A 21,317-nucleotide genomic window follows, 5' to 3' on the forward strand; every position below is an offset into this window, starting at 1 on the left:
GATCACCCCTATTGCTGACACTCGTGTCTGGAATGTGACTTCTGGCAGGACTGAAGATGGCTGCATTAGGGTTTATTCAGGGTCTGGAAGGGGTTTCCTGTTGTTTGGTGCTAATTAGGTCCATGGTTAATATATCCTCCCTGTGTAAAAGACAGTGAATCGTCCTTTAATGTATTTAATTCAGTTTGTAATTTACTAATTTTTTCCATTTGTGTATGCTGGCTTTCTCTCAACTGTTGGAGACCTATTTCTTTTTTTGTTCCAGTTGCCACTGGTCTTGGTTTTCTTGCCAATGCTGTAGTCTCTCTTCTTGTTTCTTTTCTTTCTCCTCCAACCACTGCTGAAGTTTCTTTTCTTGTTTATTTTCTTTCTCCTCCAACCACTCCTGTAGCCTCTCTTCTTGTTTCTTTTCTTTCTCCTCCAACCACTGCTGTAATTTCTATTCTTATTTATTTTCTCGTTCTTTGTGTTTCTTTTCTTTTTCCTCCAACAACTGCTGTAATCTCTCTTCTTGTTTCTTTTCTTTTTCCTCCAATAACTGCTGTAATCTGTCTTGTTTATTTTGCTGTTCAAGCTGCCACTGTTGCAGGTTTTCTTGCCACTGCTGTAGTCTCTCTTCTTGTTTCTTTTCTTTTTCCTCCAGTAACTGCTGTAATCTCTCTTGTTTATTTTGCTGTTCGAGCTGCCACTGTTGCAGGTTTTCTTGCCACTGCTGTTGTGTCTCTTCTTGTTTATTTTCTCGCTCGTCTTGTTTCTTTTGTTGTTCCTGTATTGCTGCCATCAAATCTGCTAAGCTGTAGTTTGATTTGCCACTTCTCGTTTCCATGTTCTTCTTTTTTTTCTCTCTTTTATGTCCCACTCTCTGACACCAGTTTGTTGCATATTTGCTTGTTTGTTAATTTCCAATATAAATTCTTTTCGAGGAACTTCAGCGATAAAAGTCCCTTCTTCATTAAACCAGTTTATTCTTTCTCGATACAAACTTTTAGCACCCAGTAATTTCACAATCAGTACGTTTCTCGTCACTTTAAACTTAACAACTTTTATAATACACACAAAAATCAAAGCGATTGATAATCTCGATAACTTTGCAACAAGTGCAAAACACACACTTTATATTCCTCGGCTGGTTATGGCTGCCAGGCTTATATACTAAAGAAGAGGGTTTGTCAAAATCGAGGAGTTCCCTGATAATTCGAGAAACTCATTCATCCAGCACTAGCAGAGTTACATGACTTTTGCTGTCGTAACAAGTTTTTATGGCATGACAATTTGCAAATTCTGTTCAGGAAACACAAATAATTGATACATATATTCCAAAAGCATAAAATACTGTTAGTTACTTTGTTAGCAATGATTCAACTCTTTTCTTTAACAAAATCTGAAGCCTTTGAGAATGAAGAATCGATTGACATAAATACTTATCATCAATCTAGCTTAGCAACTTAGGTCTAGTTATATTTTAGGCCTAGTTCTTGATCATAAGAATAGGCCAAGTAAAATAAGATACGTTTTTAGTGTCCTGCCCACTTCCTTTTTTGGCGATTTGTTTCTTCTTTGAATTATCATTTTTTGATCACATAAAGAAACAAAAAACATTACTTAAAGATTTTGCCCTTTATCTTCATTTGTCATAAATTCTGTATCATTTTGGAACAAAGAAAACTCTGTTTGATATGGACCCTTTGGAAACAAGCAACAATCATGAAAAAAGGGTGCAAACATTCTTACAAAAATGACATTAAAAACAAAAAGGACCTCCTCCTCCCTTTCTTCGAAAACTCTGGACGATAAACATGTTTTGTTTCTTGACTTGGCCTAAGAAATGGCATGTCAGATGCAAACCATGAAGGAGAAGCCTGGCTGACAGCATCATCAAAATATGAAGTGAAGATATTTTGATTGGCCGAGGCCTATCATTCTATTAGTGTGGCTAGATTTAGCCTCGCTTAGACATAGCATATTTGCATTGCAAAGTGTATGCAAACACAAATATGCTAAGTCAGACAGGGCTACTACTAGTCACACTATTGGAGGCAAGCCAATCAAATCTCTACATTCTACGTTGCAGATAGGCCTATCCTCGTCACATACAAACTCCTCTCTTTCATGAAACATAAGTAGACTGTCTAATGACTTATTAAGCATTATGCTAAGAAAAATGAAGATGGGTCTTTCTTTATAAGGTTTTTATGTAGCCTAAATAGCCCCACTATAATCCCTGCTTCCAAATAGCCATTTTTCTATCCATTTTCCCTACTTATTCCCCACACCTAAAGAGAGAGAGTTCTTTTAGGTATATGTGGCTCCTTGTTATTGTTAACTCAATAACTGGACTGAAGAAAAGGATTTTGACATAGTAGTGGATAAGTCACCCAACTTTTCAAGCCACTGAATTAGTGCTCTGCCCGTAATTAGTAGTTAAGAATAAAGAAAATATAATTTTAGTGTGTGTATTTGTTAGGTCTCATTTAGAACACAGTTTTGTCTCCCATCTTATCTAAAGAAAGATTTGGACTTATTGGAAAGTATTTAGAGGAAAGTTACAAATGGATTCCAAAAATAGGAAGGCTATCTTGCAAGAATAAGTTAAAATCTTTTAACATATTTTTTCTTGGGAAAAAATTGTAAAAAGTTATCTTATTCAAGTTTACGAGATTATCCAGGAGATCAATAGGGTAAATGCCCCTGATTTCCTTAGTTTATGCTATATTATGATGATAATAGGAGAAGAAGACAAGTTTAAGCTTTTGGAAAGACAGGCAGCTCCAGTTAAGACACTTTTATTTTTCTGATAGGATGTTTGACTAATCAAATAACTTATCATTAGAATTAGTGGAAGCCAGCACTTTATTGTAGTTTACAGGGAGGAATCAATAATTTCGTGAAAAGTAAAGGGTGGTAGTGCTAGCTGAGCGATTAGTGGGATTTGCTAATTGATTAATTTTCCGGCTCATTAATTGATTACATTCATCTATTCAATTATTCACACATGATACTTGGATAGTTGAAATAAGTGATAACATTAATGATTGGAAACACTGACTTTGATTAGTTGATTATTTTCGTGAGTCATGACACTAATCAATTAAGCTGATCAATTTTGAATTAATTGAAAATAAGATTAAGAAATCTTAATAATTAAATGGCAATATTTTTACCATATGGATAGTGGGATAATCAAAAACAGTAATAATTGGAAACAAATTTTGATTAATTGATTATTTTTATTATATTAATAAATTTAAAACTTTTACTTTTCTTAAAGATAGATGAACAAAGATGAAACTCCCTTATTGCCAATAGGTTGTGTTATGTTATTTGTATATTCTGCAAACCACCCTAACAACAGTATGTAACATAAACCTATATAACATTAAACTTAAAATTGCTATAATGTGAACTTATTAATCATAAAAAGAAGTAGAAAATAAAGCCTAACAAAAGCATTTTTATGACCATTATAAATATTGTTACTTTATGGATTTTTTGCCTTAGAATCATAACCAAAAACGTTTTTAACAACTTTTTCAAATATAAGTACCTGGACATAATGAATTTCTCCTGTGTGCACAATTCTTAAGTTACAAATATTAAGAATTTTTTGTTAAGTTGCATTTTAGGTTTTAATTAGTACTTATTATTTGATCATTTCTACTGTATTACTTTGAAACTTTGATTTGCTGTAGTTAAGTGGATTAACTCACTATTTAATTTGTGTTTTTTGTAGTTATCTTCGTAGGTTTAGAAAGATCAACTTGAAGGTTTTGAAGTCTTGGTGTCGACAGATTTTGAAGGGTTTGAACTTTCTTCACTCCCGGTCTCCTCCAATTATCCACCGAGATCTCAAGTGTGACAATATTTTTATTACTGGTACTACTGGTTCTGTGAAGATTGGAGACTTAGGCTTAGCAACTCTGAAAAATAGGTCTTTTGCAAAAAGTGTGATTGGTAAGATTTGACAAGACTTCTGTGTAGTTAGTCAAAAAAACATAGTTACTTGCATTTTTTTAAGAACTACTTGTTTAGACTTGCAATTAGGTATGCTAATTGTAATCAATATATTTATTAACATATTTCACCATCAAATTTAAACAAAACTATCTAAATACTAATTTTTTTAATATAACTTTAGCTGCTTTTCAGTTTCTAAATTTTATATCTGTAGCATTTTAAATCATGTAATTGCTCTGGAAGCAAATTTTCTAATTTAAAAAAAAAAGAAGAAAATTGAAGTCAATGGAAAGCAATTATTTCACATTTTTACTGACCAGGCACCCCAGAATTCATGGCTCCAGAGATGTATGAAGAGCACTATGATGAATCAGTTGATGTCTATGCTTTTGGAATGTGTATGCTTGAGATGGCAACCACAGAGTACCCCTATTCAGAGTGCAGTGGACCAGCTCAGATTTATAAGAGGGTTGTTAATGTGAGTACATACCTTTAACTATTGAAATGAAAAAAAGAATGGGAAATTTGTGAAATATTGCCTTGAAACCTCTTGAATTAAATGCAGAAAGTGAGAAAGTTACATCATACAAACAGGTTATTTGTGTATATTGTATGTTACGTTTTTATTTTTAATCCTTAAAAAGTATTTAAGGAAATAAATACTTTACATTTAACAAGAGGAAAATATTCTTGTATTTAAAAATGAAATTAGTGTGTGAAAAGAGAGTATTAGTGTACACAAAAATTTACTTTGAAATTTTATTTGAGTATAGTTTTTAAGCTCTGTAACAGGTAACTAATAAACTATTGATGTCAGTACTAAGTTTTAAATTTCTTGATGTATTATATAATCATGAGCTTATAGTCTGATAGTGATTTTGTAAGCAACTGCCACGTATAGTGCATACATTATTTGTGAATACTGTTTATAACTTATAGGGTATTCCACCTCAAAGTTTTGTGAAAGTGGAGAATCCACCGCTTCGGGAACTCATCAGCAAGTGTACTCAACTAAAGAAGGAAGAAAGGTAAGATAAGCTCTTTTTGTATGTATTGTCTCTTTGTTCATTTAAATCTTCGATAAAAAGATAAAAAGGCTAATTACAGAAGTATTGCAATAGTCAAATTTCAAAGAGATACTGAATAATAGCTAGTTTTTGCTTACTACTTTCACTGAAACATTTGTATATTTTTGAGTAAGAAATACCTAAAAGTGAAAAATTTGGATTTCGTTTAGTTTAAGATACATTTATATAATTGATATAAAATTGTATACAACTACTCTTACTACATTTTAGTACATATATGCTTGAATTACACCAATGATATTGTCATCCCTTAAATGCACATTTACTCCATCGTAAGTAAATATTGGTGGTTCTTTTAGACCAACAGTCAAAGAACTTCTTCAGTTGGATTTCTTTCAAGAAGAACTTGGTGTGAAGGTTGAGTTTGTAAACAGAGAAAAAAGTTTAACTTGTACAGAGCCAAAAGTAGAGTTACATCTTCGGGTGTTGGATCCTAAAAAACGGAAAGACAAACACAGAGAAAATGAAGCAATTCAGTTTGAATTTGATGTGGAAATTGATAACCCAGATGAAGTAGCTCAGGCAATGGTAGTCTTCTCATGTAATTCTTCACATAATGTGTAAATATAATTGTGTTGTGAGATGATGTATGCCTGTCTTTGATGTACATAAGATATAAATTTGCACGTTATTAGTACTTTTTTTGTTTCTTGTTTTTTTCAGAATTTCATCTGTGCAACACATAATGTTAATAGCTTATGGATAGTTAATTGAATTTTTATTTGTTTAATTACTTTTATCAAAATCATCATGAATAGTGAAAGTAATTATTTGAAAATATTATTTTCTTTCAGCAAATGAGTGGAATTATAATGGAAGAAGATGTAAGGATAGTTGCAATGGTAATTCGAAATCAAATAGCAGTTTTTAAAAAAGAGAGAAATTTTTATCTTCAAAAGAAGTTGAAAGAGTCTCAATCTCCATCTCAGCAAGTTAATTCCCAGCCTCAGCTCCACCAGATGGAGCTAATAAAACACCTTTCTCAATTCCAACAGTGCCAATATCATCAGCAACAACCCCCACTACAGGACTGCTATACAAAGAAATCTTCATACCAACAGCAACAGTTAAATCAGTTACAGGGAACTTTGAAGCAAGGGTATGATCCAGCAACAGTGCAGACTTTTTGTCATCTTCATGAACAACAAAGATTTATTGAAGGTAGTGAATATCTAACATTTGAACCTACAGAATTTAGTTGTTTATGTAAGTAGTGCTTAAAATTTTTTTTAAAAAAGTTCAGTTAGAATACATTTTATTCTAGATCTTTTCTTCTAACACCAACCCCATTATTTGCTATTTTATATTACTGTTAAAGTTGTAGAATTAAATTTATACTCAGATAAGGAAATTTTGAAGGCTAAAGAAGAAACAAAAGAGTTAATTGGAATTTACTGACACAAATTTTGACAATATAAGCATTATAAAGAAATATAAATGTTTGAAACAGAACTTTTATTATTATTTTTATGCTTCTTGTTTTTACAAATATAGAAACATTTTTAGAAAATATTAGTTTTAACATAACATAATGTTTTGGGACAACATGGGACCTATTGGTCCAATTTTGGCTGTTCCATCATCTAAACTAAATTCAACTAATTTAAAATAAATCTTAAAACCAGCCCTTATTATTCATATATTTATCAAGCTTTTTCTTAAACTCAGTTAAATTTACTGCCTCTACAACATCCAAAGACAACCCATTCTAGAGGCCAACCACCCTGTTAGAAAAATGAAACTGTCTTAGCTGAAGATGGCTCCTACCTTACAAAAATATGTACTTGTGTCTTACTATTCTCACTTTTAAATATGAACAAAGATGATGCATCAACACTATCAATTCCCTATACAATAGGGTGCATCAAAAATATTTATTTCTTATATCATTATTGGCAGGATATGTGATTGGTGCATTTTAATAGTGGTAATTATGTGGATAACTTTGAGGCTTCTAAAATTATGTCTTGTACTGCTGCGAGGGAGGGTTATTTTCCTTAAAATATCCATAATCAAAGTACCATAACTTTGGATATACAAAATTTAGCTAATTTAGGAGTTTTATATCCTAAAGTACCCAATACTTACCATGAGGAGGTAGTTGCATGTAGAGTTTCACCCTTCCACTTGGCAAGAGAATAACTGGATTATGTATAGTTTCTTAGAATTAAATTTTTTCATGATTTTCAAGATTGAAGTTTTGATTTAATGAATCCCTTTCTTCTGTGACAGCCATAAACAGCTACTCAAGCTTCTTTTACTATTTTAACATGCTTTTCAACTGCTTGTGTGTGACACATCATGCTGAAATTGAACACTAGTGTGTCATTTTGTTCATTGCATATATTTTTTGTAAGTTGTGTCTCTACTCTCAGTCCATATTATTAGATCAGTGTAATGTTGAGCTTCCATATTAATATTTAGAACCACAAACTTTCTCATTATGCTAGAATTTGAGGTAGATCAAGCAGCTAATATTCTATGAAGAGCAAGTTGTATGATAGCCTTAGAGTCATCTCCAAGCATTGCAAGCAGCGTATTTTCCAGGTGTACAAAATATTCATTTCTCCGGATTATTCTTTCCACCACATAAGAAGATTCAGGAAGAAAACTTGGTTTTCTTACAAGTAGAAAAAGGTGCAGTTAGCCATGGCTGCATGAGGGATTTTTCTTGATATTAAACCAAATTGTTGCATACACTTCAATTACATATCTCACAAAAAACTGAGTTTCTTGGATGGGTTAGCAGTTGCGACGTAAAGGTGCAAAATCCTGTTTGATGTTGTCAAGCAGCGAAAATGGTTCATTGTATCAGGGTCACGTAAAGCAAGTTCTCTTGAACAATGACCTGACACAGCCACATTGCACGTGTCATACAAATATTTTGGATCTTTACTAAGATCCTTAGGATGGTCAGTTTTGGTAATGGCTCTGTAATTTCAACTGAAACAAAGTTTACTGAAGGCAATGATTCACAAGTGTTCAGTTTCTTTGTAAGAGGACCAGAAAAAGTGGATGTTCCTAGAGTTACTCCATCAAGATGTGCAATTAGATGATGCAGGGGTAATCATTGGCATGTAACAAGCAAATTAACCAATGAACAGGTTTTCCTAAGTGCAGTTCAAGAAGTCGCATAACTCAAGCTTTTTTTCCAGTATTGACGTATGTGCCATCACAGCCTACAGCGACTAAATGATCAGATGAAATTTTGTTACCTTCAAACCACAGAATGATAGAATGTTTTATACTTTCTGATGTTCTGGGAGAAGGAGAAATGCAATCTATGAAAACTGATTCAGATTCACTGACCAAAGTTATGTACTTGTTCCATGACTACACCTTTATAATGTTTTTGTCCATTTTTAATCATAATTTTAGTTATATTTTTTTTTATCATCTAAGTAGATAGCTTTAATACAATGTGACTCATCAGAAGTCAATAATGTTTCTTGGTATTTTTCTCTTTTGTGTCATATCTTGTTTTTATCAACAATTTTAGCATTGTCATTTTCATCAATAATGCCCATATCTTTGGAAATAGCTGAGGTAAGGACTGCAGCAGCTCTATCTGAAATACAGTACCTGTCAGCTTCTCTCACTACCTTTGGAAGCAGTGTCCTCATTTGTTTATTTATTTTAGGATTTAGGGATTTTGATGTAGAATATGCAGTATTAGTAAAATAATCCAAACATGTCATTGAGTAACTATTTCATTTGGTGGAGAGATGATACAGTTTTTTCAAACTTTGGTTTGCTTGAAGCAGTTGCAGATATAATTGGAGGAGTTTCATGTTGCATAAGATTAATTCTTATGATAAAAGGCAACTATTGCACACCCTACTGATTAGTAATTCCAAAATAAAATTTTCAACTGAGTAAATTCGATGCACCCCTACTATACACTCTTAAACACCTCAATCAGATCCCCCTAACTCTTCTTTCAAGAGAAAACAATTTGAGAGATTTTAGTGTTTCCTCGTATGATAACCCCTCCATCCCAGGCATCATTCTAGGAACCCTTCTCTGAACCCTTTCCAACAATTCAAAGTCTTTCCTAAGGTAAAGAGCCCAAAACTGAACACAATATTCCAAATGTGGCTTAACCAGTGACCTATACAATGAAATTATTCAATGTATTCAAAATTTCTGTAGATACAACCTAAAATCCTATTTGCCCTACCACTGCTTGAATGGTTTTAGAGCCTGACCAATTATTACACCAAGAACACTTTCCTTTGTAACAATGTTAAGGTTATTCCCATCCAAATTATACTTATAATTCAAATTATGGTAACCCACATGCATTATCTTGCATTTATTATAATTAAAACCCATCTGCCATTTATATGCCCAACTCACTAAATGATCTAAATCCTTTTGTAAATCAGAAGAATCTTCTTCACAGCTAGCAACATCCAATACCTTCATATCATCTGCAAATTTAAGTAACTTATTGACTATTCCTTCATCTATGTCACTGATGTAAATCAAAAAGAACAAAGATTCTAAGACTGAACCCTGAAGTACCCCACTTGTAACATTAATCCAAGTTGACTGGACTCCATTTGTAACAACCCTCTGCTTTCTTCCATTCAGCTACTCTTCTATCCAATTTTTTAACTTCTCCCCCTCACCTATAGAGACAATTATTTTTTACAAGGCTTTTATGTGGCACCTTGTCAAATGCTTTCTGAAAATCCAGATACACCAAATCTACACCTTTACCCTCATCTACATAAGCAGTAACATTTTCAAAGAATGTCAAAAAGATTTGTAAGGCAAGATTTTCCCTTATTAAAACCATGTTGACTATCTAATAAAATTCTAAACTTTATTAAATGACTTTGCAAAGCATCTTTTAACAGACTTTCCTAAACTTCTCCCACAATTGATGTAAGACTAATGGACTTATAATTACTGTAAAAACTTTTATCACCACCCTTGAAAAGTGGAGTTACATTAGCTAACTTCCAATCCTCTGGTACCTGCCTGCTATTCAAGGACTGACAAAAAATAGTAGTAAGTAGCTCACATATCCAATCTTTAACCTCCTTCACAACCCTTGGGGAAATATTATCTGGCCCAGGAGCCTTATTGTTTTTTGAACTTCCCAAGTTTTCTTTAACCATAAGAATGTTGATTTATAAAAAAAAACAAGAAAAAAAACATAAGACAGAAGTGTTGACAGATGTATCGAGAAAGATTTTTAGTATATGTAAAAATGTGTCGTGGAATTTTGAGAATTATTTTAAGTTTCTTTAGACATGTTTTTATAATGATGATTCATGAAGCTTGGTAAGTGTAAATTTGATAGTTTGGTTCAATGTTTGAAAACTTGATTACTTCAAAATACAAATTTTATTTATTCATTTCCTGCTTAGTGCTTAAAACTACAACCATTGAAGGGATTAAAACTGACCATTTTCTACTAAGCATAATTATATCATATATTTTTTGTAAAAAGGTGAGATTGGTAGGATACATAAACTGGTATTGAGTCTTTTTATGGGACACAGATAAATAATGTTTGATTTTATGCAATAGTATAAAAATGTACTGTTACAATAATCACAATATATCTTGATAAAAGGTGACTAAAAGAATCAATGACCCAAAATAAGTAATAATTTAATTGTCATATTGTGTTCAGTCCCTGATGAAATGTAGAACAAATCAAAAAGACGATTTCTTCATTTTCATGTTGGATGATTCAGTTATTGAAGCTTTATATTTTCCACCTCCTAATTTTTGGATCATTGATGATGTTTTTAGAATCCAGCCTTTTAACAAGGTTATCTTCCTCTGTTTATTTTACTTCTCAATTTTTTGACCATTAGATCATGCTGGTCCATGAATTTCTATGGGAAAAAGAAACTGACACATACTATTCATTTGTAAGTTATGATGATTTTTCATTGTACTTGTGTTTCACTATTCCTTAGTTTATTTTGTAATTTAAAAATAAACAATAAAATTATAACACAGTTTCATTTTCTCCCCTGAAGTACCTAAATTGAGTTAACCTCAGAAGGCTTTAATTTCTCTCAACTAGTCCACTGGAGCTCCATGGAAGGTAATATTCTCTGGTGGCTGATCATGCCTTGGTCGGTATCCTTCCAACCCCTGATTGCATGCAAATTCTTGCATAGCATTCAAGATGTCAGAGATGAGATGCCCATTCTCCATATGATGTATCATAGCTCCAACTAGAATGGGGATTATTTTTATTTTTAATTAAACTTAATTGTTGTCCTAATTGCACTGTTCCAGAGTTGTTGAATACATCCTTCGATCTGCCTAGATCTTTTCAGTTCTCCTTGGGTGCCCACTGACACGGCCAGCCTTTTTGGAGTAGGATGAATAGGACCTTAGTCTCAAGAGCATGTTCAGTCTTCAGCCATAATTGTTCCCCCACCTCTGAGAATATTCTACTACAGGTACAGGGCAATGCTTTGCATTCTGACCCTGCTTTCCTGTTATGTCACCACCTGTGACTACATCTGAAATTTTGCATGGTTCCATGTTCTGTTTTTACTGTCCAATTTCCATTTATATAACTTATTAATGGGTATCCATGGCTAGGAAATATCCTGCTAAAAAGAATGCTTTTCTGCATATCCTCACTTTGGCCCAGTCTCCATAAGGCTAGTTTTCTCTGCTCAGTTCTCCCACAGATCCAGTCCTTTGATCTTTACTATGGTTCTGTTTTCTACTCAAACTCTAACCACTTAATTTGTTAGATGTTGTCTAAGCTGTTACTTTCCTGTCTAAGAGCCGTACTTTTGGGGAACTAGTATTTCTTATGACTCTTTCCGGTTCCCTCCTCCATTTCATTGTGGGCATTCTGGTTTTTAGTTTTTCAATGGTAAGTTTGTCTTATTTCAATTTTACATTTTTAGGATTCAAATTAATTTCAAATAGGTACTTATCCCTGAAATACATTCCCACCCACCTCTTCACAGCTGGGAGGAATATATCATCATGATTGCAAAAAAAGAAATCTGACTATGGTGGGAAAGCAGAGATTATGTTATGTACATTGTTCTGAAACATGTTCAGTAATTCTTGTGGAAGGGGAAAATTTGGGGTAAGTTGATGTATTCTCTGCATTCCATCAAAGACATTCAGTATTTGAAATTACATGGTTGTTGACAGCATGAAAGCAACTCAACAAAATAACTGCTTTTAGTATTTCAGAAGTGCACTGTCACATTTATTATAATTCTAAAAATGTAAAATTTATTTCACACATTTTCTTTGAAAGCATAGTAATGCATGAACTTTATATTAGAATCTTCTCTTATGGTATATATATATATATATATATGTACATATATGTATTTTTCTCAAATATAAATTTTGAAAAGAAACTGTGCACATTAGAATTTATGTTAAAATAAAAAGACTGAAACTACTAAGTAATAATTTATTTCTTCATATGCTAGCTTTGTCCTTAAATATATTGTATACATTTACAAACTTGTTTAAAGGTTCTTGAAGCCTAGGTGTATAAATATAATAAACCAGGTGATGAAGCTATTTATACTGTATTTCTTTGTGTTAACTAAGTATCTCCTTGTTCCTCTTCTGATTCATCTCCATAGTGATCAGCATTTTCAGTCATTTCACAGGTAGTAGTGGCACTACTATTTATCTACCTCACATTTGTAAAGTTCTGCACATACAAGGCCATTCATTTCACATGTGCATCTCTTTTAGCAGCAGCTACTGCCACATGAGAACATAGTTAGCTGTACCACTGCATCTAAAGCAAGTGGAACTTTAGGAACTACAAGCACAAGTCCATATGCTTTACATGATCAGTCTTATCTATGTAGGTCTAGCACTTCTTGATGTACAAAGAGACCTTGGCCTGTACACTTTCTTACAGGTGGAATTGGCATATATGTTTATGCCATTAATAGGGATGGATCCACCAACACCTGTAGAAGGAAAGGAAAAGTGAGAGATCTGACTAGAAAAGGGGCACTGTAAGGGATGGTGTTTAATGCATTTCATGTGCAGATAATAAACCCAAATAATTAAATTTGTTCATCTTTGAAACTAGGATACAATTTCAGTCTCTGTTCTCTTTATTTAAATTTAATTTTAAACAGTTTGTCTGATAGTAAATTAATGAGTCAACATTTTATCTGACCTCAAAAGATTTTTCAAGTCTCTTAAGACTTGTAATTAATATAAGTGTAATTACTAAACTATCAGTTTTTTATGTGTTTAAGTTACATGAGGTTATAAGCACTAGTATAATAGTGACATTCAATAGTAAAGTAGTCTACTAGGTAAAATTGATTCTTGTGGATCCCTACTCTACTCATAACATATTCTCCACTTTGATGAGCTGACAGCATTTTCTGGAAATCTGCTAACTAGATCATCAAGATAATATTCCACAGAATACTGCATATGCATTAATGTGAGTCTGTTCAATCTCTCTTGTTGAAGAGGTACTTCATTGGAAGCCATAATGTACTGTTTGAGCTTTTACTCACACACAGGTTGTTAAATCTAGAGTGTACAGAATCTACAAAAACATCTGATTTCATATTTCTGAGTTCTTTTGCATTAATCCAGAATTATGAAATCATGTGTTAAAATCATTAACAAATTATGTTTTTGCAGATTCTGTACACCCTAGATTTTAGCTTAAACAATCAATGACAGTGCACAGTAAAGATCTATGTACAGATGTTTAGCTAGGTGTTTATTGGTATACATGCATATTATATACCCTCCCCAGGGAAGGAGTGTAATATATATATATATATATACCAATAAACACCTGAACATCTGTATATATTATTTTACTGTGCACTGTCATTGCTTTTTTAAACTAAAATCCTGACTAAGCTTAGAAAAATGGTTACTCAACTGTGTAGATAACTCATCCAAGTAAAATATTGTGAGTGCCATCTTGTAGTAGTCTTGTGGAATGTTTTCATGTGCATTGTTTTGTATTATCTGTCTTCCATGAATTATGTGGGGAAGAGATGCAAACACATAAACAAGTTGTGATGGACCAGCTGTCTTTGAAAAGCCAAATATCAAATTTTGAGTTGCATCATCATATGCTTTTATTACAGCAGCCTTAACAACATTAATACTGTCATAAGCGTGAATGATATCTTTTGTATAATACTTTAGATTGAAACTGTGTTTTTGTGCATTTTATATAGTTCTTATTTCACATAGCATAATAAGGAATTTACAGTTTGTAACCACAGCAACCAGAGTATCTGCTTCTCTCAAAGTTTCATGATTATATTCAGAATGTATGTCTAAATGATGCTTCATTGCTACATATAGTTCAAAGAAAACTTTTGTGGCATCATGCTACTCTATAAGATGTGTTGTACAGGTTTTTCCTCTGTAGATTCTCACTGTATTTTAGTGAAGCATTAAACAAGATTACAACTCTCTCTGATGTGAGAATAGTGTTTTTTATCACCACTAACTGGGAACAATTGGATAAGTTCACGATGAGACAGTGCATACAGTACTGTATACCAATGTGTTTGGATGTTGCCAGATATGTTTATAGAACTATTATCATTTGCCCTCTATGCAAAAATGATATAAACTCTATTCAGTTATAGCTTCCTTCCTATTGATTGTTTAGTTAAAAAACTTGCATTTTACAAGACAATGATTATTTTTTATACAATTCTAAAAATGAGACTGTTTCAAGTCTCAAAATTACAATAAAATACAAATAACTAACTGTATAGGGTAAAGAACAAAAACCTGATGAGACTGGAAACACTCAACATGTTTCGTCATTTTACTGCACCATCCTCAACAGTGTAATGTTTTGCAAGAGTAACACTTATTTATACCATTACAAAATCACCAATTTACATATTATAGAATTTCTTACCATCTGCTGACAACATTTCCATCAGGTCCATCATCCTTATTCAATATTTTAAATCTGCTTGTATATTTTTTTATATTTTAATTATCTTAATAGATTCACATATATTCATACTAATAATTTCCAGGTTGTGCTAAAATAACAGTTTTTCCCATTGAATTATGTGTGTAGTTTCATTAATATGTTCTGCTAAAGGTGAAATACTAATATTATTTGCAAGACAAAGACTGAAGTTATAAAAACGCCTTGAACAACTAACATTTTTAATGGGATGTAAAAGAAATAAGATAATACCAAAGTTCATAAGATTGGATTGCAGGATCAGAAACAAGAAAGTGGAATATTAACTTAAGAAAACTAAAGAGAAGATATTGAATATTGTGATTAGACAAAAAAGAAGTTTCATAGCTGAGAAGGAAAAAAAGAGTATATTTATTGCATTTAGCTCTATCTAAATACTGCTAGATGTATGAACTAAAAACATTATCAGCTCAGAAAAAAGAAGTGAATGAAGAACATTATAAACTAGATCCATTACCATAGAAGTATATCTTTTAAGTAACCCTAAAGTCATAAATAAATCAGATTTAATACTAAATGATAAACAGCTAGATGTTTTAAACAGAGGTTTAAATTTCTCATGTGGTCCAAAAAAAGGTTATAAAAAGGATATAACTGAAATTCAATTAAATTGAAAAAATTAAATGTTGAAAAGTGCTTATTGTTAGAAATGAGTGTTGAACTTTATTAAATAATTATAAACCCATAAATAATAACAAAAAGGATTTGAAATTTTGAAGAGTTTAAAGGATCAAGGTGTGGTTATTTGCAAGGCTGATAAAGGGAGACAAACTGTAGTTATTAATAAAAAGGATTACGAATCTAAAGTTGAAAAAATGTTGAAAGAGAACATAAAAGTTAATCCTATAAATAAACTTTTTGCAATGGTTAAAGAAAAAATTAAGAACTGTATAACTTTAACACATTATGAAAAGTAAAGTTTAATTCCAAGTAGCTTTATTTTACCTTGCCTAAAGTTATTGTATCTAATATTAAGAGTTCAGCTTCTGACATAGCAAAATTAATATAGAAAAAACTCATTTTTAAAGGATAAAAATAAATACAAAGAATTGAGCATATAATTTTAAATCGGAAAGATATTTTGGTGCCTTTTGATGTTTTATCAATGTCCAAAATACCTGAGAAAAATGCTGTTGCATGTCTTGAGAAAAAAATTTAAAGAAAATAATAATTTGGTCTAAGATATAATGGAAATGATTAACCTGGTAGAAGTATGTGTTGAGAACCTTTTTTTTTCAAATTTAAATTAAAGTTTATAAACATAACAAAGGTTTAATTATGGGTTCTTCTTTATCTCCATTATTATGTGACATATTTATGGACAGCTTTGAAACTGAAGCATTAGATATAGCAGATATAAAGCCTGAAGTCTGGTGTTGGTGTGTGGATGACACATTTTTGATTTGGCGACATGGTAAAGAGAAATTGGCTTTTTTTTGCTAATTACTTTAATAGCATTGACAACATGTTATTAAGATATAATTAGAGAAGAATGTTGAATTCCTTTAGTAAGTTATGATTTATTTATGAAGTTGAGACAAATAGCTGTTTACCTTCTTTGGATGTTTTAGTGAGTAAAAATAAGGATAAATTGGAAACTACTACTTATTGAAAATCTTTCTCTGTAATAATTCTGCCACATCAAAAATATTGTCACACTAAATCTCAGAAAATTACCATTTTTTTTTTTTTACTCCTATGTGGATATGATACTAAAATTGTTGTAAACAGGATGATATTAATAATGAGAAAGATGTTTTAATACTGATATTGTTGACAGATCAGTCAAAAAACTAAAAAACAGGGATAAGAATATTAAGTTAAAACCATTTGCTGAAAAATGTAAAAAAGAATGTTTGCTACTGTCATTTACATCTGACTTATCTTGTTAAATAATGAACAAATTTTGAAAACAAATAATTTTCTGATATATAAACCAATAAACAAAGTTAGCCAAATTCTTAACATAGCTAAAGATGAAATTGATTTAATGGAAAAATTTGGTATATATATATATAAAAATATCATTGAATGTTGAAAAGTTTATATAGGACAAACTAGAAGAAATTTAAAATTCAGAATGAATGAACACAAAAGAAATGTTAGAAATAATAATAATACTATTTCACCTTTAGTGGAACATATTAATGAAATTAAAAACATAATTCAATGGGAAAAAGTTGTTATTTTGGCACAATCTGAAAATTTAATCAGTATGAATATATATATGTGAATCTATTGAGATGATTGAATATAAAAAAAAAACGTAAATTTAAGATATTGAATAAGGATGATGGATCTGATGGAAATGTTGTCAGCAGATGGCATGAAATTCTTTAGTATGTAATTTGGTAATTTTGTAATGGTATATGTAAGTGTTATTCTTGCAAAACATTACACTCCTGAGGATGATGCAGTAAAATACATCAAAACATGTTGAGTGTTTCTTGTCTCGTGGGGTTTTTGTTTTTCACCCTGTGTAGTAAGTTATTTGTATTTTATTGTAATTTTGAGACTCGAACATTTAATTTCAGGTGTTCTGAATTCCTGCCCAAGTTCCTCCTTTGATTTTATCTGTCTAAGCTGTTTTTTTATATCAAGATATTCCCATACACTGTTTCCTTTCTGTTAAAATATTGTTTTACTGTGTTTGCTGTATGTTTGGAATCAATATCATCCTATAAAATTAAATTTCTGCCACTGAATGACATTTAGGATTTACAGCATGGTGAATTAGTATTTATTATATCATGTAGAATTTAGAATTTCATCATTACAGTAGAGATCACCAACTCCTTTTTTTTTGTTTAAAAAACCCATATCTGGATACCACCTCCATCATGCTTAACTGAAAGCTGCAGAAAATTTTCCTTTAATCTCTCACCACTTCTGATACTAATGTACAGATTGTTTTTTCTGGTTTGTACACATTTAAGTATCTTCTGTTTATTGCTTTCCCAGAACAAAGGTTTTCTTGCTGCAATGCATTATTTCAGTCCATTTTAACAAAACCTGTGATACACTGTGGATGGATAAACTTCTGATACAATGAGATTAGCAAGATTAGCTATTCTCATTCATTGCTGCCCTCTACATTCAAATTTTTTATTACACATGCCACAAGCTTTCCACACCCCGTATTGGAATTAAATGATTCCAATGTGTATCTCATACAAATTATCATGCATCACTTCTACACCAGTAGGAGAATAGTATATTCAAGTGACACATGTGACTCCCTCTGTGCACCTCTACCGAACTATCACTTCTCGTTTGGCAGCATTAGCACTAGGACATCATTCTTTTTTTTGTCTTGTTCAGTGATTGAGCCTGAATTCGTTTTCGAAGTAGTTTCATTTCACATACTTATTTTTTTAAAAGCATTCCAGTACACTTACCCTTGTTCTAATTGCATTTATATCTTAATTCAAATGCTTTTGTCAAATCTTACAGCATGAATTCTGAAGTTAATGTTACCACCTCGGGTGTCTCACATTCGATAGATGCTATACCACAGGCTGGTGACCCATCGGTAGATTTACCTACATTTACTCGCAGGGAGATTAATGTTATATGGATCAACCACTATCTTCAGACATTGCCCCGAATTGTTCCTCAAGCTGTATAACCTGGGCATGTTGACAAGGACTTTGATTGCCTGTTTCCTCCTCCTGATTTTGCCATGCTTTCCCATACCCTTCCTGAGGATTCTGTTTGGCCTTCCATGGTTTTCTCGGATTATTTCTCAGGTATGTGATGTTTTATCCCTTGCTTCCATATCTTGATTGAATATACTTACCAACTTATTTGGTTTTACCCTTGTCCACTGATATTTGGGTTCAAGTTGAACAATTCGCCTCTCAGTTGGGTGATGGCATTAGTGTGTCTTGTCCTCCACAAGCTTTGGATCAGTCCACCCTCGCGTATCATAGGGGCTGACTGTCTATATCTCGACCAACACCTGTTGGGTTCGATTTTACCAATTTGGGGAGTGGGCCCCAACTTTCCCGTTAATCTCACCCTTGCCCAAATTTCCTACCTTCATCTTACCTTCACAACTCTTTTGTGGTACTTTTACACAATCCATCTCCTGTCTGAGGCTCTTCACAGAAATCCTGAGGGATCTACTGGGATCATCCTCTTCCTCCTTTCCTCCATGTTGGCTCATTTGTCATCTTCTGCTCTGGCTTTACAAATGTGGTTTATCTGTTGTTGGGACCTTTTATGTCGTGATGCTGTTTTATCGCCAACCCATTTACCTGCTCCTTATCTTCAGGATTTGTATATGGCTCTGTTTTTAAGATGTTTCATCTTTGGTATGGTCCTGGAGTCTCGGGGGGCATCTGTCCAGCAACAAACTACCCTTTCCCATCTGGTAGCCTATTTATCTCAGTCAGATCCGAGTGTGGCTCTGATTCCAGTTTTCCATCCTTCCACTTTCCCACCCTTACCAGTCCCTCCTTTCCACAGTGCCATAGCTCGTTGTTTTTCTCGACGATGCATGTTACGCCACCAACAGTTTCAGTGACTACATGGTGAGTTTGGGCCCAGTGGGAGCTCAGCTGGTGAACTTAGTTTATTGATGGTGCCCTTTCATCTCTTATGTTTGAGTTCTTCAGGTTTTATCAGAGGGATTTGACATTCCTCATCTTGCCCCACCTCCCTTGTTCTGGGCACCTGTTTCCTTCCTTTCTCCTTGAGATCTCATAACTTGCCAGCGTCTATCAGAGGCAGTATGGGCCCTCCTCACACATTAGGCTATAGAACCTGCTCCACATCATTCACCAGGGTTTTACTCCTGTGTGTGTGTTGTTCCTAAAAAGACTTGGGACTGAAGACATGTCATCAATCTGCCTTGCCTCAATTGATTTGTTCACATCTCACGTTTTACCATGGAGTCCTACCTTACTCTTCAGTGAGCATTTTCTCTGGGTCTCTGGATGACTAAGATGGATGTTTCCAATGCTTATATGCATATTCCCATCTCAGAACAATCTCATCCTTATCTTCGGTTTACCAATTTCTTGCTCTACCCTTCATTCTAGTTTCTGCTCCTTATGTTTTTTGTCAGGTGGTGAGAGCTTTTGCTCTTCATCTTCATGCCCTGAGGTTGCATTTCCACTTTTACATGGATGACTGGCTACTTCTGGCCCATTCTAAACAGCAGTTGGCCAGTCATAGTCGTCAGCTGCTTGGGTGGGCTGGTTGAATAAATTGGAGAATTCCTTCCTGTGTCCTACCCATTACCTGGTGTATTTGGGTGTCTTTTTTTAACACTCACCTCAGTTGGGCCCAACCTTCTTCTCTATGACTCCAATCTATGGAATTGTCAGTTTGCCATGTCCTATCTGCTCCCTCACTTTCTGCATGCGAGGTTCTGTTGCTTTTGGGGATGCGGTCTTCTATGACACTGCTCATCATCCTTGACCATGAATACATGCACTCCCTTCAGTGGGCTCTGCATGAACAATGGAACCTTGCTCATGATCCCTTGGATGCTCTCACAACACTTCCTTCTTCCCTTGTAAACAATCTCCTTTGGTGGTTGAACAAGACTCGCACATCAGTGGGTGACTCGCTTCTTCCTCCTCGTACGGATTTACATTTGTTTACAGATGCATCCCTTCAGGGCTGGGGTGTGTCGATCGATCACCAGGAGGTTTTGAAGCGTTGGTCTGTTGACAACGGTCTTTGCATATCAATGTCCTCGAGCTCCTAGCCATTCATTGGGCTTTGGATCACTTTCTTCCCATTGCCAGACAAAGTTTGGTAATGATCTGTTCTAACAATTCAACAGTAGTGGCATATATCAATCACCAAGGTGGCACCCGGTCGAGATCGCTCTGTTTTCATACATTGGACCTCCTATATTGGTCCCACGAGCACCACACTTGCTTAACTCGATGACTACCGGCTACTAACTTTCTTAGTAGGCAATGCAAGTCTTGCTATATTTCATTCCAACAATAAAACTAGTGGACAAATATCTTCGAAAATCCATAAGTACTTTGACAAATGCAGGTAGTTTAAGAAACATAAAGCCTATTACTTTTAATAAATTTAGTTTTTTTGCATTATGATCTTTAATATCTTGGAAAATTACATTAGGAAATCGTATTTATAAGAAATGATTACAATATTTATATTTGCTACAGGTTTGAACTTATTACTTTTAATGTTTTAGTACATTATTTTGAAATCCACAAAAAACTGTATCTTCCATAAAATGCAAATTTTATCTATTTTTAATTTTTTAATAATCACTTATACTTCTTATGGTTTCAAGTAATATACAGACCCGT

The 21,317-nt window shown here is 33.2% G+C and overlaps 1 protein-coding gene across 4 annotated transcripts in view; it reads left to right on the top strand.

Annotated features, from left to right (window-relative positions):
* LOC106467420 (serine/threonine-protein kinase WNK1-like) overlaps nucleotides 1-21,317 on the top strand; it is a 136,491-nt gene that overhangs the window by 23,913 nt on the left and 91,261 nt on the right. For 3 of the 4 annotated variants that reach the window (XM_022395600.1, XM_022395602.1, XM_022395603.1), the window contains exons 4-8: nucleotides 3,731-3,951; nucleotides 4,275-4,432; nucleotides 4,894-4,982; nucleotides 5,342-5,570; nucleotides 5,837-6,203. In XM_022395600.1, the coding sequence (XP_022251308.1) occupies nucleotides 3,731-3,951; nucleotides 4,275-4,432; nucleotides 4,894-4,982; nucleotides 5,342-5,570; nucleotides 5,837-6,203 (1,064 nt within the window). Of the gene's footprint in view, nucleotides 1-3,730; nucleotides 3,952-4,274; nucleotides 4,433-4,893; nucleotides 4,983-5,341; nucleotides 5,571-5,836; nucleotides 6,249-21,317 lie in introns of all 4 variants that reach the window. The other variant, XM_022395601.1, reaches the window with a different exon arrangement.

Source organism: Limulus polyphemus, unplaced genomic scaffold (genome assembly GCF_000517525.1).
Source record: "Limulus polyphemus unplaced genomic scaffold, Limulus_polyphemus-2.1.2 Scaffold2608, whole genome shotgun sequence".
Classification (NCBI taxonomy): domain Eukaryota; kingdom Metazoa; phylum Arthropoda; class Merostomata; order Xiphosura; family Limulidae; genus Limulus; species Limulus polyphemus.